The 13,732-nt window shown below is 39.5% G+C and overlaps 1 protein-coding gene and 1 long non-coding RNA gene across 7 annotated transcripts in view; one reads left to right on the forward strand and one right to left on the reverse strand.

Annotated features, from left to right (window-relative positions):
* Positions 1-13,732, reverse strand: part of LOC307046294 (protein jagged-2-like) — a 95,197-nt gene that overhangs the window by 55,475 nt on the left and 25,990 nt on the right. For 2 of the 6 annotated variants that reach the window (XM_079692685.1, XM_079692681.1), the window contains 2 exons: positions 1,669-3,811; positions 558-878 (listed from right to left, as the gene is read on the reverse strand). In XM_079692685.1, coding sequence (XP_079548811.1) covers positions 558-878; positions 1,669-1,737 — 390 coding nt within the window. In that variant the 5' untranslated portion in view covers positions 1,738-3,811. The remainder of the gene's footprint in view (positions 1-557; positions 879-1,668; positions 3,812-13,732) is intronic. The other 4 variants (XM_079692684.1, XM_079692682.1, XM_079692683.1 and 1 more) reach the window with 4 other exon arrangements.
* Positions 795-7,283, forward strand: LOC307046299. The gene is made up of 3 exons (XR_013810128.1): positions 795-925; positions 5,259-5,478; positions 5,612-7,283. It is a non-coding gene; the product is annotated as an uncharacterized lncRNA (long non-coding RNA).

The raw sequence follows: 13,732 nt of genomic DNA on the forward strand, positions 1-13,732 counted from the left end.
TAATCAGCACTCACTTGGAAATCCTTATTTCCCCACTTCAAACACTCCCACCACACACACACACCCACACCCACACCCACACACACACCCACACACACGCACACACACACACACACACACACACACACACTCATCAAACCGAGACACCACTGCTGTACGTAAAAGTCATGCGTCATGCATGCTCAGGGCTTTATCTTCGTCAGAAACGCACAGAAATTCACAACATAAACTCCAAGAGAGGAAAGAGATATCCCCTCACGAAATGCCTGATCATGTAGAGACGCCAAAAGTTGCAGGCGGAGGGAAGAATGAGCGGCACGCAGAAACCCAGACAGCTCTGACAGACTTGTTACAGAAAATAGTGCCAAACTGTGCCAAATAACAGCCTGGATGAGCGCTTTTAGCCTGTGCCATGATTCAACTCCAAAACATACAAACTCCCTTTGATAAGTCAACTTTATCACATAACATGAAGGATCATTCACATTAAATCACGTTGTATGTAAATGATCAACTTTGAGGTGCATCCAGGTGAATAGTTTGAGAGATCCACTTACCGGCCACGCGAACTGGAAGGGAATTAGGATCTTCCCGGTGTCATGGTTCCGGTTCTGTCCGGTTTTCTGGCCCTTGAACTGAAAAGTATTCCCACCGATAACCTTAGTAGTTTCCGAGCCGTACGTGCACGTTCCTTTGGTCGCGACCTCCGTTTGGTATTCCTTTAAACACACTTTGAAGTACGTGTCGCACTCGTCTGCGTCGCAGTTGCCGTCCGCTGCGCTCGGCTCCGCGTCGCAGCAGTCCCCGTTCAGGAGCTGACCTGTGGGGTTTTCCACCGAAATCAACTGCAGCTCGAAGTAACCAGTGGAGTGAGACACCTGAGGAGAAGAAACGAGTGAGAAAGGCTGAAAAAACCCTGAACGAGGTATTTGCACTGCAATAATGTCATTTTTTTCTATCTTAAAATGCCATTTACCGACTCTAAACTGACATTTTATACTCTTGTTATTCTTTTTTTTTTTTTATAGAAAGGTGTATAATAAGTTGTTAAGTCGCAATAAAAATCTGTTTAGAACATTGTTATGATGAATCAAGTCTTTAAATGGAAATATATGTTGTTATCAATGGAAGTAATCTCCCCATGAGCAACTTGAAGGAAGAAATAGGACTTGTTTTGGCAATGTGCAGACTGCCTGCAGTCCACACTACAGTAGTTTGGCACAGTTGAACTTCAGGGCTACTCAAAGACCTACACTCCAATTTAGCCCACTCTGCATTTCAGGCTGCAGCTGTAGTGCAAACATGTACACCTAGTTCACGAATTTACGATTCTTATCCACCCCTAAATCATGAAACTCTAGACATAAATACAAAACGTTCTCCAGATAGTAAACACTTTAAGATGTGCATTGCTTTGAAGCAGCCAATGCCTGTATTACCTGTACCGTAGCCTATGTGACAGATGCTTTTTGCGTTGCCTGTGAATTAAACTTAAATGTATCTCCCCAAAGGAATTTAGACATTCCGAGATCACATGATCGGACTGTAGAGAATCAAATTCAATTAAAGGCTGGATTCTAACCCCCTACAAAACTTCCAGTGGATTGGTAAATTAAACACCGTCAGAAACACCATCTTCCTCTCATATCAACGCGATAAAGTTCTCACCTCAGCGCACAGCGTCAGGAGAAGACACACTATTGAGAAGCGGTGCAGTTTCCCCAGATTATTCCACATGTCTCCGGCTGCCCAGTGATGGTTACCATTAGGGAAATGAAAAATATATATGTCTCAATCAGTCAAAAATTATATTAAAGCAGTATCCTCCTTCTGGTGTGGGAGGCATTCACGGCGCAGTGCTCCCCGGGATACCTGCAGGTTCTGGAGGATGAAGCGCGCGCTGCTGCTGCTGCTGCTGTTTGGTCCTCTTAACAAGACGCGCGAACAACACTTCCCTCAGCCGCTCGACGCACTAAACAGCAGAGAAGCAGAGCAGCGGTGCGTCTCTGTTGCCAAAAGCCAGAGCCGGGCGCTCCCCCTGGTGATGGACAGCCGGCGGACCAATCACAGGCCGTTTGGGTGGAACGTTCGTCAGCGGAGAGCCAATCAGGAAAAAGTGGGCGGGATCAGGAGTGTAGGGGAGGACCGCTGTTGGATTTATTATGGAAGTTTTCTCACACAGGAGCTTGTATTTTTATTATACATACACACAAACACACATTAAAATGTAATTGTATTGAACATGCGGATATATATGGCAATACATGTTTGTTCCATACAAATCAATCTCATAATATGTTTATGGTAAAGAATTTCTGCAGAATTATAATTCAGAGGGTTCTACTCAAACCATAAAACAAACACACAGTATAAAGCTATAAATCAGACTCATAAATAATGTGTAAAAGTATGTAGAGTGCAGCACATGTTGTGTTTAGTAGAGGATACCTGACCTGCAGGCAGAAGAAACATGGCTGTTAGCGCCCTCTACTGACCGCCTGCAACACATCACTACAGGGAAAAGTGATGACAGCTGGAGAGGCCTCTACATTTATCAGATACTGGAGGTTTTTGTTTTGTACTTACATTTTAAACACTTTCTCTTCTTACTTCAAAGCATTTCAGGTGAGACATGTTGATTTCTCTTTGCCGGTATTACACAAAATGTGCAGTTCAGTTTTCAAGTGATTTCAAAGAGTAAAGATATGATTCCTTTTTTTTCTGTTCGTACTCTACAATATCCATATCCATTCATCACTGTTTGATTTTGTTTCTGTCTTACCAGTTCAAAGATATTGTAGCAACTTTCAGGTAATATATATGGACGTTTAGACACTAACATTTGAAGACCTTTCTCACCTAATCTTTACGTAATAAATTCAGCATGACCATCAGTGAGTGCCTCAGCCTGGAACACCATCTAATCTTTATTAGCATTATTGATTACCCTCGTGTCCTCCATCAGAACACTTTATAATGAGAACAAGCAGCTAAAGAGGCACTGGAGGCAGCTGGGACGATTTACTGCCTCTGTAAAAGAAGTGCTCGTGAGTTTCAAGTGGTGGAGAGTAGCAAAGTTTACTTTAAGTGCCATCTTTAAGACATAATTGTACTTGAGTATTTCCATCCTATGCTACTCTATACTTCTGAGGCAAATGTGGTACTTTTACTCTACTAGATTTATTAAACACTACTTTTTATATATCAAAACATGTGATTTGCATATGCTTTTTAAAGTATCTAAAATTGGCTCCACATTGACAAACTACAACATTATACAAAGAATATTATTTTGAACAGAGCAATGAATACTGACACTTTTGATACTGTACATCTAGATGACATTACTTCTGTACTTCTACTTAAGTAACAATTTGGACTTTTACTTCTAATGGAGTATTTTAAGACCTTAGTATTTCTACTTAAGTAAAGCATCTTCCACCTCTGTCAGTTTCCCTATGATAAACTGTCATTAGCTGCAGATACAAGAGAAAGAAAGACTTAAAAAAAGTTGATTCAAACCGATTAGACTGAAAATAAATTAAGTTTTTGAGGAACACCTAATCGTGTGTGTGTGAGTGAGTGTGAGTGTGAGTGTGTGTGTGTGTGTGTCAGGTAATTTCCAATATATCTGTACTATGCGTAATCGATGATGAGCACATTGGTATTAAACACATTTACTAACATAATATAACTGTGTTTTTTTTAATACAAAATGAAAAGAGGTACCTGCCTTCTTCAGCTGTCGAAAGTAAAAAAACATGAAACACTGGAGGGGAATCTGGGCATCTCAACAAACATCAGTTTGAATCTGAAAGACAAGTTAATGACACATATTACTTTTTAATTAAAACATAAAAGACCCAAGTTAGTGGAGGTAGAAACGATGTCTGCGAGTGCATGAGCTTTCTAAAAGAGAACAAGCTTTGGCATCGCGCTCAGCTCCTCCATCTGCCCGACAGCCGAGCGGTAAACAACGATTTTATTAATCTTCTGAAACATTTTAATCATTGATGATACCATTGGCTAGCCGGTTATAAGTTATATTTCTGGAATCGGTACAACAGTGGGACATTTATGGGAAGTATAGCAGCTATCCTGATATTCACAGGAATTGGGACACCTTACGTTCTGAACAATGGTGCTCTGTTTGCCAACACACTCTGGGGGGGTTTTAAGTAATAAATCTTAATGTCAGAGGCATCCTAAACAACTCTTTATGTACGTGCAGTCTTCCATGAACTCATGTTTACACAGCAGGTTTCTGCACAGCATATTCCACATCTTAGGCTACGTTCAGTACCAATAAATAAAGTTTTGTGTTGACAAGTGGTTAAGAAATAATGATGCATTCGTGGAAGTGAACGGGGAAATAAAGCAAACAACTTTGATGAAAAGACGATTCGTACCACGTCTCAAATCAACCATGACAATCTTTCATTTAACTTAAAAGGAAGAGCATCTCGTCTTAGTTTTTTTTGTGATGACAGCAGCTGCGGTCGGGTTCATTGAAAACAATTACAGGCAAACCACCATAATGTATTTGAAGAGAATGAAAAGTATCACACTGCCTTGGGCGTTTTGATGTCCTATTGTTTAAAGGTTCCGACGTTTAATTCATGAGAGCCATTTTTGGATGTCACTTCCTCTCTCTCCACCGTCAACCCTCTAATAAAGGCATAACATGTCCCAAAAAAAAGACTTCAAAAGCATCAACGAGACAGCTAACACTTCAATGTGGTTGCACTACTGCTTCATCTATTCAAATGCTCTACAAACATATTACATCAACATGCCAGTCACAAAGCTGTTGATGGCTGTATGTTAAAAGTGAGTGGATCACCAAAGTTATTAGGGTATCATAATAAGAGAATGAACAGTCACATGTCATGATAATGCATACAATGTTTTGATAATATGCTAATCAAATAAATATTAACCCTATGTTAGAGCAAAAGGTCATTCAGTAGGATTCATCCTCTGGGAACCATGTACACAATTGAGCGTGCCAATACTTCTGACAGGGATTTTTTTCATTCTTATAGCCATGCAAAATACAGCTAAATATTCATATAAATCGTTATTAATCTGTATATTTACATGCTTTTCTGGTAATAATCTTGTTTTTATCAATTGAGTTGTGCCATTGAGGATTTGTTTCACCATGTTCCTGATGATTTCCAAATTCAACCCTTTTTTATTCAAGAAGTCTGTGCCCTCTAATACGTATGAAAACCCTGTAAATGTGTTACTTCCAGCACGCAGACAAGATTTCCTGTTGCTTTCATATTCATTCGACCTCTCAGATGGCGGGCCACGGGGCGGTCTTATTGGACAGCTGTTTCTCCACATTTACATCACCCTGCTGCAGCTTTAGCCCGCGCACAGTGGATCAGTTCTGCAGGCCGCTCAGTGGGGACGGAGTCAGACAGGTGGCCTCTGACACCCTGCAGCAGATGTTTCCTCCCAGGGAAGCAGGTGCAGACACAGGACACACACACACACACACACACACACACACACATTTTGCCATTTGCACATACTTGTGTACATATGACTCATTGACATGCCTGCACACAGACACAAATGTCTTGTCTTCGTCTCTTTACAGCGGCTCTTATCAGCAGGGATAAGGAAGTCGGGGAAACAGATAAACTAGGGAAGTATTTGAGGCTAGCATGAAGCTCACTCCTCTGCTCCGGGTATAACACAGAATCAATGGTAACTTCACAATGTAACAGTTTAGTTAATAAACCTGCATTTACTTGAATGTACAAGACCTGTCCTGAAGTAAGATTTTAAGATACTTTGCTTTTTCGAGGGATGTCAATGTTAACGCTGGGGATTTATCTGAAAACACAGCACATTCAATCGAACCTTACTTTCTCCCTTAATTCCAGCGTGGATGTTTACCCTGAATTGCATGGCAGTAAAAGGCAAACACATTGGAGGAACTGGGACAAGAGACATATACTGCACTGACAGTAAAAACCATCTCTACATCGCTGTAACGTCACACCTATTCAATGACAAAGGGTATGCACTCATCCTTTAGGTGTGGTGAGAATGAAGAAAAGGCCTTTTGTTAAACCGTGCTAAGTGGGTAAATGATTGAACTTCAAATCAATAAACCAGAAATCATCAAAATTAAGCTGAGATGATATAATAAAGTTAAAAAAAAACTCTTATTTCTCTTACCAGTGTGTCATGCATTACATTACATTACATGTCACTTGTTAGACGTTTTTATCCAAAGAGACTTACATACTCAACACTGTGGGCAATCCCCACAGGAGCAATTTGGGGTGATGTGTCTTGTACAGGGACACAACGACATGCTGACTGCAGTGGGGTTTGAACCTGTGACCATCTGATCCCTAGACCAAGGCTCTATCCACTGCACACGCCTCCTCATGCATTTCTTTATTAAATCACACGTTTTCCAAGCAGAACACAAGGAAACACTAGTCTTTGAAACATTTGTCACTAATCATGAGACTTACCCGACACAGAATTTCAGATGAAAGAATTGCACCATTTCCTCTTGAGATGGTTGGATTAACATTGCAGAAAAAAGTCCCATTTGGCATTTATATAGAGATAAGCTTATAAAATAACAATAACACCATCACTCACATTTGATTTCTTCATTTCCTAATAGATACAGCGTGCCACTGACAACACCAGCGTTGTGTAATCATCTATAGAGAGCCAAACTCGTGTTTCAATAAAGTTCTAGATGACAGAAAGTTGGCTTCTTTCTACGAATGCAATAATTGAATAGTGTCTTTAAAAATATCCCCTTTACACAGGTGTGAAGGGCATTTTTTTACCCAACAGTGTTTTCATAGCAACAAGTCATATTGCCATATATAGCGGCTACATGCCAACATGAGAACAATAGCGTGCTAACGTGCATACAGTAAGAATGTTTATGTGTTAATAATTAGTGAACACTGGACACTTAAGTTTAACTACTTAGAAAAATGTTGATCTAAGCATTACTCTCAAAGTCAATACTGCTGAGCCAACACTTAAATTCAGAAGTGTCCTGTTAAAATTGAGAAAGTCCGAAAAAAAAGTCAATATAATCATTGTCTGGGAACCATGGATGTTTATGGAGAAAACTACAAAGGAATTGATGCAATTGTTGTTGAGTTATCGCACAAATTAAAGTGCTGGAGAGACTGAACAACCAACTAACCGCCACCTACTGTACAGCAATTAAAAAAATACAAACCACTAACTTAGTAAAACATGTTCCACATTTTATTTTATTTAAATTAAATGTATATGTATTCTGGTAATGTTATTTCCTTTTGTAATTCAAAATACATTTTTTGCTTATTGTATGTATGTAGACATACATTTAGATGTATATTTTGTATCATAATTATCTTGTCTAATTTAATTTAAATATATATGCATTTTTTGCTTATTGTATGTATGTAGACATACATTTAGATGTATATTTTGTATCATAATTATCTTGTCTAATTTAATTTAAATATATATGCATTTTTTGCTTATTGTATGTATGTAGACATACATTAAGATGTATATTTTGTATCATAATTATCTTGTCTAATTTGATTTAAATGTAGGCCTATATGTATTCTTTTTTTTTTATTGTATTACACGTTCCAAATAAATCAAATCAAATGTTTCTCTGAAGAAGTGCTTGATTACTCAACAACAAAAACAAGTTTGACCAAGAGGCATTTCAGTGCAGAATCAAATTGTATTCATTCACTGGGGTGAGGCGCGGTCGTGGCACTCTGAAAACTGGCTGAAGGGTTCCCTCGAGCAAGCTTCTGGCCTCCAGAGTCCAGAAGGCAAACCTTTTTAACGGTTTCATTAAACAAATAAACAAAAAGTCTAACAGTTGGTTTTGCAGCGAATCATCATAGGGCCTAGGGCCTAGGCTAACAAATTACTCTCTGTAAAACTCACATTTAGCACTTGTTGCATGTATTGCTGTTCACTTTAAACAAACAACACGATTCACATTACTCACACTCTTACTGTAATTAGTGATTACATCAACAATTAATGTAGGACACCTAGTTGGGCTTGCCAAAATCACCCTAGTTTTATTAAACAAATAATCAAATATGCTAACAGTTTATTTTTGCCGAAAGCTATAGCTAACGAATAATGGTTTTTAGGCCTTTAATACGGTTAGAAGCTATCATAAGCTAACAGGTGATTGTCTGTATTGCCTTAAGACTATCATAGTTAACGTTAGCTAATCACACTTCATTTCAAGACACCGGAATTGTTATTAATGTTAAACAAATAAAACTTTAAAAGCACTTCACATCACACTCACATGTGCAGCAGGCGCCGTAACCAGGTGAAAAGTTAGGACGATTCTAAGGACTGACAAGGGCCCCAAAATGTTCAGAACATTAAGAAAAAAATGGTAAGTAACCTTTCATCAATCCTCAATAATTAACATTAATAGAACGTTATATTGATAAATTACTCACTAAACTTACGATTCATTTAACTTATTTTCTTCCAAAAGTTAATTACCCAAAGCCTCTGTACACCCCCTTCTATTTACGTGTAATGGTTTGGTCCTGCCTCCAAAATCGCTGCGGCACCGGCACTTGCAGACTAGTGAAAGCATGTGAGGAGGGATGCTAGCACTTATATACGTGTGTTGTACCATGTTTCAACGACCAACAAAGTCAGGCTCTAAGAAAAAGAAGAGAAAGAAGAGAAAGACAAGAGAGAGGGACTAAAGGGCGACAGTATTTCACCCAGTTTTTCAAAAGAAAAGGTGGGTGTGGTCCATGAGTGGTGGAAATTAGTCTGTTAGCTAATGTTTTTTTGTTTACTAAGCTGACATTAAGTACTGTTAATATCTTTACAGAAAATTCAGAGGTCTTGAATTTCACTGCTCTTTTAGCTGACATTTAAAGGTATGGTAGGTAATTCACTTCAGAAACACTTTTTGTTATATTCCATGGAATGCTCTTAACATCCCAATAGCAATGAATATATGAAATGCTTTGACGATAAATACATGTGGAAGCCGTGGCGCTGTAAAAAGCACGACCAATCATCTGAGCCGGCCCGTCTAAAATGACTGGATGGCTTACCTGCCTGTCAGCCTTCCATCTTTGCACAAACTTATCTCGTGCCCTCATTCAGGACACCTCCACTCTCAGTACATTGCCACTTTCCGAACAGGAAATGCACGCAAATGCAAGCCTTTATATTATTAAGGTACAGCGCCACTTTCCGAACCATTGATGAATGCTTGTGTGTAAACAAAAACGGTAGGCAAAACCGTTTTAAATGTGTGTTTCCTGTATGGCGAATACAGCTGCTTTATTTATGTCTGTATGAAGTTGTGAGTGTGGAGGGAGCTACAGGTTAGCTTAGCCTAATCGATCAGTGCACTATGAAGCCAGTGCTAGACAGTGAACTGTCAACGGGGGGGAGCCCCGCCGGTCATTATCGGCCGATATTCACTCTAAATAGTTTGATCGGTGCTCTCTATAAAGGCCGATCAGGAGAGCTGGATCTGATCGATATGGACATAAATGCGAGTGAACTGTAGCCGGACGCGAGAGAGATCAGATCAGCTGCTGAGTCTGACGGAGACACGCAGCTCTGCATGGTCACCTGATGCTCCACCCTCTGTTTAGCGAGCTGACCGGACAGCGCAAAATGCGTATATGAAGTGTCATGAACGCAAGAAATCATACCCTCGTGGGGGCGCGCTCATGTGATTGGCTTAGACTGGAGGAGACATCTGATTGGCTATAGATGAGAGAAATTACAAGTACGAATCGGGTGAGCGTCAGGGGAGTCTCAAAAAACCCACACACGAATGCACAGCGATCCGTGCACAGAAAGCGGTTTGTGTTTGCAGGCTCAGGGGATTTAAACGGAAAACAAATATGTGTGGATCAAAAATACATACGTAAAACTTTTTTCTGTGTTTACATGTATATGAAACGGAACACATTTGTATGTGTATTGAAGAACACAAGTGTGGATCAGGAAATACAAGTGTGAATCCTTCTGTGTGCATGTGTGTATTATGAGACTGTTCTGAGCCCATACATTGGTCATGTGCGCGTTCGTGTGTAAGGAAGTCTGAAGGAAGGGGCAGATTTTTTTCGGTTGTGTACTTTCAAACTCTAGCGCAATCGAGCTGGTTTACCCATTCTTACCTACCTATCTTTAATGAATGCAGGCACATTTTTAGCGCCTATTCATACTAAATCAGTTGTCCCTGCCCCTGGTGCCAGGTCCAACAGATCAATATTTAGGCTCAGCAGCCCTGTCCCCCCATAAGGCTAAACCTGAACCAGCTTTTCTCCCAACTGAAGGAGGTGAGCAGCATTGTGTTGAATGACATGCCACTTAACATATCTGAAGGGAGACTGGAATACAAAATACATATATATATATATATATACAGTATATAACAAAAAGCTAACATCTCATTTAAATTATACATTTCAAACACAGTATTTTCCCACATAGCCAATGATCTATATAAAACAAAAAACTGCTTTTAGTCTATCTAGGATGATGGACAGTTTGAAGTATTGAGTGATCAGTCTGTAAACAAAATGTTAATCACCGACATTTTGGTTATGATATTAATACTAATGTTATTATATTAAAGCAGGGGTGGGGAACCTCTGGCCCCCGGGCCGTATACGGACCACTAGACCATTTGGTACGGCCCTCGAGGTAATTTATAACAAAGTGGCCTGTGCCGGGCGGTGGGGCCCAATGTGATATATTTTCATGGGGCCCAAAATCCCTGGCGGCGCCCCTGTGTGGCGTTGTCATTCATATTCATGTCTCCTGCTCGCTAGGTGGCAGTGTAAATAAAAGCTGTTTGCGATCCGCCTTTTAAAAAAGAGAAGAAGGGTCAGAAACTGCGGGTCAGACACTGCGGTCTGCGAGGCTGCAGCTTCATTCTACTAAAAAAAACAGCAGCTGAATGTACTGTAGTTGGAAGGACAGATGAAGGATTTAACGATGTTATCAGGTGCATTAACACATCCAGGCTCGCAGCTCTCCGAACCTGAACTAAAGAACTGCTGACTTTTGAGCTAAATGCTAGAATCAATGATTGTTGGGGTATTTCACTCAAAACCAGCAATGTCGATCACCAATGAGACCATTTTGAAATAGTAATTTTAGTGAGTAGGTTTTATCGTTAAGGGATCATAAATGGCAGTACCAAATGTGTTGCCATTGCATCAAGTAGATCACAAAAGTTATATGAATGTCAACATGGCAAAATCTATGCCAATCCATCCAGTGTCATTGAGATATTTCACTCTACAATGAAGGGTGAACAATGCGTTAATTTGAAACTACTTATCACAAAATCTTTTAAGTCATCCTCTGGGGACCATGAACTTCATATTGTACATACAATACATACATGTTACTTGTTAGACGCTTTTATCCAAAGCGACTTACATACTGCCACATTCATGGCAATGCATCCAGAGCCATTGAGATATTTGGTTAAGAACGAAATTGCGGACCAACAGAGTACATTAGCTCCCATTGGCACATTTGGTAAACCCCACTGTAAAGTACAGTATGTATAGATCTATTGTACAAGTTGACTTTTGTTTTTAAGATGCATGAGTACAACTTGGAGAAAAAAACTGTTTTCATATTCTCTAGCTGAATGTCTGAAGGATTAAGAAATATGGCAAGAGATAAAGAACCATCTCAAGTTGCTGGGGCCTCTAATGCGGAGCAAAGACTAAACAAGAGCCTGCAGCTGAAGTCTATACAAGCTGATCTGATCTGGCTGAAGGGAAGATATGATGCTGCTGTTTACCAGCACCACACCACCTCCAATACTACAGCTGCCATCCACAAGGGTTTTCGTAAGCATTATTGGTATTGAGATATTTAGGGTTGCAACATAATGATATAAAGGAGTATTGAGACTCTAAATGTGCCGAAAGAGGACTTTAGATGTGAAGAGAGTTGCTTTCCCTTTTGGTTTCTATTTTGAACTTTTGCTGTCTACATTAGATTACATTACATGCTTTTATCCAAAGCAACGTACATTCTCAATACAGTGGACAATCCCCAGAGGAGCAATTTGGGGTGAAGTGTCTCAGGGACACAACGACATGCTGACTGCAGTGGGGTTTGAACCTGTGACCCCCTGATTCGAAGTCCAGCACTCTATCCAATCTATTTATAATTAGATGAACAGTTAACTATCTTTGGATAATCATCTGCCAAGGACGTTGTGTTTTTTGGTTTGGTTTGTTTGATTGTCAGCAGGATTAAGAAGAAAATACCGGCCCGATATTCATTAAACTTGGTGTAATGGTGTAGCATTGGACGATGAAGAGCCCATTACATTTTGAAATGGATCCAAATCATTGAGGTGGACACACACATTACTTTTTGTTCTTGTTAACGTTGCAAGATGTGACGTTTGGCCTTGGCGGATGCTCTCCAGTTGCCTTCTGTTTTGCACGGCATATGTCCTGCACTGCTTTACAAGCTCAGGTCTGTCTCTGCACCCATCCCATTGATATACATTCCTGCACATTAATCACACCTGGCGTTAAAAGTAAGTGGGGCATTTATGACTTTACATCTAGGTGGACATGAAACATTCAGACATTCTACGTTCTGAGTCAGCGCTGGAGGGGAGTAGAGCCCGACGTGTGCCTGCCTGCTGAATAAAGAGTCATTTTTGTACTCCCTTTCACTTTTTGTTGCTCAATTTAAAGTGGGTATGATGACTTTAAATAGCAATGACTCACTCTGCTCAAACTCTGTCTATCATTTTGAAATATAAACCTAAATGTGAAAGGATTCATTTCATAACTCGGTTTAAGAGGTCAAAACTGAGTCTGGTGCTTTCTTTCTGCATTGCTGATGGAGATATCTTCTGAGATCTTTATGTAGGAAAAAGGTTTTCATATCACAAAAATGTGAAACTTGTGTGTTTTATTATAAGGATTGTAATAGGATTAATTTAGTTAAAGATCTTAAAAGTGTTTTAACATTGTAAAATCTGAAGGAGATTTGCATATGATTGTGACTTGTTTAATTGTCTCTATTATTTGTCCAACCCCAAACTGCCAGATAATTCCTTTATTGAATCAATGTTTTTTTCTAGATTAATAATAACATTTTAAATCAATGATCACAAAAACAAAACTGCTTTGTTTTACATTTTCTTCTGTAGTCTTTTTACTCTATGGTTGCATGTGGCCATAATATCAGGGGTTTTTCTAGAAATATTTAATACGAGGGCGCTGATCTTGTATATAAGATGTATCAATTCTCGCAAGAACACGACGCCCATATACAAGATGACGGCGCGGACCTAAACAACAACACGATTCGGGACTCCGTAAAAACAAAGCACAATGTCATTACACCGTTTTGGACGCACAGAAATATTGTTTTCTGACATAACCTTAACATTTTATGGGGAAAATCGGCATTTTGGTATGAGGGCGCATGCCCAAAGTAAGAGGGCGCAGCGACCCTGTTTAGACAAAACCATGATAATATTTCTAAATGAACCGTAATCATTTCTATTAACACACTTTATGGAATGAAGGCTGAACATTCCAAACTTTTATTTTAAATCAACTAGGGCTGCACGATATTGAAAAAAACTGACATTGCAATTTTTTTCCCCTCTGTGATATGTATCGCGATATGAAAACATACAGGAATTGAAGAAAATACCGTT

The sequence above is a fragment of the Notothenia rossii genome (assembly GCF_949606895.1).
Source record: "Notothenia rossii genome assembly, chromosome: 7".
NCBI lineage: Eukaryota > Metazoa > Chordata > Actinopteri > Perciformes > Nototheniidae > Notothenia > Notothenia rossii.